General features: G+C 51.5%; 1 protein-coding gene across 1 annotated transcript in view; it reads left to right on the forward strand.

The window, feature by feature from the left end:
* Positions 1 to 4,838: 4,838 nt before the first annotated feature.
* SDK2 (sidekick cell adhesion molecule 2) overlaps positions 4,839 to 5,460 on the forward strand; it is a 131,090-nt gene continuing 130,468 nt past the window's right edge. Inside the window, 1 exon segment of the mRNA XM_027770819.1 lies at positions 4,839 to 4,942. Within this exon segment, the coding sequence (XP_027626620.1) occupies positions 4,840 to 4,942 (103 nt within the window). The 5' untranslated portion in view covers position 4,839.

A 5,460-nucleotide genomic window follows, 5' to 3' on the forward strand; every position in this document is an offset into this window, starting at 1 on the left:
GAGACACTGTGCTCCTGCCTAGGACCACATGGGAAGCCTGGGTTCAATTCCTGGTCTAACCTTAAGTCTGGGCATGATAATGTGCCCATGAGTCCCAGCAATGTAGGAAGCTGAGGTAGGAGGATTGTGAGTTCGAGCCTGGCCTGGGTAACATAGTGAGACCTGGTCTTGGAAAAGAAAAAAGAAATGGCCATCAGTATCAACATTTTACAGATGGGGAAACGGGCTCTCATGGTTCTTTAACTTGCCCAGGCCACACTCCAGAAAATCCAACCCAAATCCCCCTTACTCAGAATGTCTCCAACACGATGCTTCCTCTTGGGTGAACCAGGTGCGGGTCCCCAGCACACAGCTTCCTCCCGAAGCCATTTTACCCATCTCCCTGCCCCGATGGAGACCTGGGTGGGGCTGGGTTGAAGGGTGGGGCAGAGTTGAAGGCTGAGTGTCTTGGCGGCCCAGGAGGGAGATGATGGAGATGGTGGTGTCATCGCTGTCATTCCTGGGGACCTTACTGTGCTGGATTTGCAAAATGAGATGCTGGCCGACTGCCTCTCCCACCCGCCTGGGAGGCGGGAAGACAAGAACTGCAATTTGGGTGGAGTGAAGCGGGTTTCCCTGGTAGGAAAGGCAGTGGGCGGAACTGTTACTTTAAATAATGTTGCCTACAAGCCAGAAATAGGTCTCCCAGGCAGGGAGCACAGAGAGGCAGCCCAGGGAGAGGGAGGACCAGAGAGGCTCCTCCACCCGCACTGCTGGGCCAAGGAGCACTACCCTCACCTGCAGGAGAGGGAGGGAGGTCTGGGGAAGGCGGGCCAGCAGCCCCTATCCTTCCTCGCTGCCCTAGGTGGGACCTGGGCGTTCCTGGCCGAAGCCAGAGGACATAGTCAGCTGCAGAAATTAATGTCTTTTATTAAAGTTTAAATTCCTCCACACATCACTGGCATCAGCAAACAAATCCAGATCCAGTGAGTCCCTGGTGCCTTGTTTATAATGTGTACTTAAATTATATGCACAAAGTGCACTTTTTCATTTTATTTTTAAAATAAAAGCAATATATGCATACGATAAAGGAAATTCTGATGGTGTAAAAAGACATAAAATCGAGAAGTAAAAGTTTCCCTTTCTTATCCTGGATACCTCTCCCAGAAGGGAGATAATGCATTCTGGGGCATCCGTCTCCAAAAATGTTTATGCTCGTGCCACTGGGTTTGTGTGACACACACACACACACACACACATACGGACTTCAAAAAGTTGGTAAAAGATGGAATGAAAGTACCAGTTTATCCTGGTGCATGCATATTATGAAAAGAATAATGTGTGGTCTTTCTAAGACTTACTCCATGTGTAGGAAAATACCTGTTATTCTTATAGTATTTTATTGAGGAAATAGCTTTTAGTTGTAACTACAGCTTTTATTCATCAAAATAAAATAATTTGCACTCCAAAAAAAAAAAAAAAGAACTATGCATAGATGTCAACATTCTTTTAACCAAAATGAACTCGTACTTTAATTCCATTTCTCCACAAGCTCTTTCAAGTCCCCACACACGTTTACACACACTGTTTCAGTTTACCCAAATGGCACCACGCAAAGTAGCATAACCCACACTGGTCTTTGACTTTATTGCTGTTTTTTGGGGTTTGGTTGGTTTTGTTTGGGCAACAAACTCTACTCTTTTTTAAAGAATTGCTTATTTAATGTTATGTATTATCATTATTATTTTATTTGCCATAGGGCATGTGCACTCACCAGAGAGAGACACGGGGGGGGAGGGGGAGGGAGTGAGAGAGCAAGCCACCAGGTCTAGGACTTGAACCGTGGTCAGCCATCTGGGAATTCAGTGCCTTGACCACCACGCCACCTGGTGGTCCCAACTAAGTTGTTTTTATTGCACCAGTTGGCACGATTCTAAACCTTAAACCAAGGGCGTGGTAGCCATAAACAGCAACTGAAAAGAATCTGTTCTCATTCTTGGCCCCAACAGCAAAGCCATACCGTTCAGCCTTTGTGTCTGTGTTTTATCCACCTAACCCTCCTCAACTCCAGCTTGGGCTTCCTTTCCACGCCGCGTGTGTCTTGGAAACCTTTCTGTTTCATCCTTTGCGGGTGCTCTTCGTTCATTCTGCAGCTACAGCATCGTTTTACTGATTCGGTTCCATTTAGATGGACATTTAAATTGCTTCCCATTTTTGTTCATCTCTGCCATTGCAAGCACTGCCACTGTGGTCATCCTTGTATGTATTCTTGCCATGTTGCTGTGTGTTGTTGCGTGTACTGTGTACCTAACAGACCAGCTCCCCCAGGGCAGCCTCTGGATCAAAGGGCTTGCCTAGTCTCATTTTGATAGATTTTGCCCCAATTTCCAATTCTACCAATGGAGCGGAGGGTACGGCTTCCCTTTCCCCCACTCTGGCCGACACTGCATTCGGCCATACCTACCGCTCTTTGAGGGTCTGATACGTGGCCATGGTTGTGTTTTGACTTTAATTCCTTTCATTATGATGGAGGTTGAGCACCTTTTTATGAGTTTATTGGACATTTCTATTTGTTTTCTTCTCCCTGGTATTTTTTTTAACAATGTCCACTTCCATTTCCAAAGGTAGAGAGTTCAGTTCGGCCAGCCCATCTCTCCTTCCACCTCACCTCCCAGGTGTCTCTTAGGGACAGAAATGGTTCCCCCAAAGCTGCTTCCTTTCACTTCTGCAGAGGTGGGGTACAGGCAGGAGGGAGCCCCTGGGGTAAAGGTTGAGGACGGAAAGAGCAATTTGCCAGAGCCCGGGCACCGCTGTCTCCACATTGTCATGCTGTGCAGTAACCAGGAACAGATAAGAACTGAAGCAAGTGGCCACGATAAGGGGCCCAGGTTGCCAAAAGGTTCTGGGTCGTCCTGCAGAGCCAGAGCTCTCTGACTGCGAGCCCAGCTGTGAGTCAGGCGTGCGCAGTCCCTGGACGGAGGAGGAGGCCCTTGGGGATGTGGTCTCTGGTTCGCAGCCAGACGTGGGTCAGAAAGGCCCTGTGGGACCGTGGCCTGGTCTCTTGCTATGTATGAAACTGTAGGTGAAGGCCAAGATATTTCTGAGCCTCAATTTCCCCATTCCTAAAATGGGGCGCTAGTAAAAGTCCCTCCTCTGTAGAGCTGGTGTGGATCTTCAGTCCAAAGCTCTCCAATGCCCATCAGGGATGGTTTACAACCATTTACATAAAAGGACAAAAAAGTCAGGCGAGAGTAGTGGACTGGGCATAAAAGGGTAAAACTTTGTTAAATTGTCTTTATGCTGAGATTAGGTTACTTTTTTGTCTTCTTAGAAATGTCCTTTTAAAAGAAAATGCTGACTACTTCTATTTATTTTTCTCTCCCTGGCACTTTTTAATATTGTCCCTTTTTTATTTTTTTGTTGTGGTCGCTGTTGTTCTTGTTGCTTGATCGTTGGTCTGTTTGCTTTTTGGTTGGTTGGTTTTAATGATCTTGGCAAAGTAGAACGTTGACAGTCTTCCATCAATTCCTTTTTTTTTTTAATGTTCCCGATCCACGGTCTCCAGTAGTCGGGAACTGCCGTGGGAAATCAAGTACGGAAACACGTAACGCGGCGTGGGGCAGAGCTGGGCTCCGGGAGGGGAGGAGTTCATCCTCGGAAGGGGACAATGAGGACAGCAATGACAACGATGATGCTGGATGGTGACAGCGATGACAAGGATGATGATGACAATGAAGACAATTATGACGATGAAGATGACCATGGCAATGATAACGGTGACAATGATGACAATGATGGTGGCGATGAGGACAGTGATGATGAGAAGGATGATGATGACCATAACAATAGTGATGACAATGACATGATGACAGGCACTGGTCAGGGCTTTTGTAAAAAGCCCCAGGCAACTCCTGGGAGTAAGGCTGCCCCACCCCAGGTTGGCATATCGTAGGGCAGGCGACAGTGAGCTTGTCCGCCAAGTCAGCCAGGCCAAGTCTAGGACACCCCAGGTGTGGGGAGAGAGATCCCGAGCCCAGACCTCTTGTTCTCTGAGAACCCTGCTGGAGCATCCTTTGCCAGGGGTGGGAGAGGTGATTACCGAGGGGAAATCGGGGACTTAGGTCCTGGCCTCCCCTTCTGCTCTCCCTACCAGAGAGCACCACCATCCACACCTCAGCCAGAGGCTCCTGCACCCCTGCTCTGCCCAGGTGAGAGCACCTTCACCACTCTCTGGCTGCCCGCCCCAGCACCGGCCTCTGCTGCTCTTTGGATTCCCGAGGGGCTGGCTCCCACCGAAGAGCCCGTACCCGCAGAAGGTCATCCTGTCTCACTCCGAGGGCTCGGCGTTCCCTGCCCAGCCGCCGTGGAGCTGTCTGCAATGTTAAGGAGGGAACGATGCTGAGCACTGGGGAAACATGCAAATTTCCCTGCCTCTGTCACTCCACGCCTATCACTTATTATAGTAGGTACAGCACTGTCCTGTGCCTGGCCCCCAAAATGTCCCCACCTCGCTGCCATGAGAGTCCAGGCTGGGAGGGCAGCAGCCTCCAGCAGAGCTGACCCAGCCCTTGGAGGCCTGGTCACAGCAGGGCCAACAACCCAGGCCCTACACCTCTGTCCTCGGGGAAGGGCAGGCTACTTCCCGGTGCCGAGCAGAGGCCACAGCACTCTTGGGAGGGCCTTCCCTTTGATATATACCCTCCCATGATCCTGTGGCATGGCCGGAGAGCCTCGAGCCTCCTGGTGCTCTTTATATTGGAAGAGGGTGACCCAGCGACCTCTGACCCCTGAGCCCAGCCTGACCCCTGCATTCCGCAGCTGCCTGAGCTGCTCATGGCTGTCTCCTCTGTCCCCAGGTACATGATCACCAGCCTGGATCGCACCCATGCCGGCTTCTACCGCTGCATCGTGCGTAACCGGATGGGCGCCCTGCTGCAGCGGCAAACCGAGGTCCAGGTGGCCTGTGAGTACTATGCGGGCCTCGGGTGGGGCCATGAAGTGGGAGGGGGTCACAGGGCCTGCAGCCCCAGCCACATGGTGTCTAGAGCCAAATCCAGCGTGGCCTTCCACACCCAGTCAGTGCCCACAGTGGCCCTTCCGGTTGTCCACGCCAGTGCCCTCATTTCACAGGTGGTAGGACCAGGCCCAGAGACATGGTGAGAGCTGTCCAGGGTCACACAGCAGTAGGTTCCAGGCCCATCTGCTGGCTCTGTGTCCCCGTGACAGGGCCAGAGCACCAAGAGCTTTTCCTTCCAGAAGAGGTTGAGCGTCTGTGCTCTGCAAGTGGGGCCAGCCGACTTGCGTTTTAGGAGGGGGCCTTGCCACCGGCTTTGAGGGCCTCTTCTGGGGCCCACCTCATACCCGGGGGCAGTGACGGCCAGCTGGGGCCTCTGCAGTGGCAGTGCTCTCCTTGTCAGGCTTCCAGGGGCTCTGGGACCTGTGCTTCCCCCCACCACCACCCCTGCTCTCCGTCCTCCCCTT

Source organism: Tupaia chinensis, unplaced genomic scaffold (genome assembly GCF_000334495.1).
Source record: "Tupaia chinensis unplaced genomic scaffold, TupChi_1.0 Scaffold000159_1, whole genome shotgun sequence".
Lineage (NCBI taxonomy): Eukaryota > Metazoa > Chordata > Mammalia > Scandentia > Tupaiidae > Tupaia > Tupaia belangeri.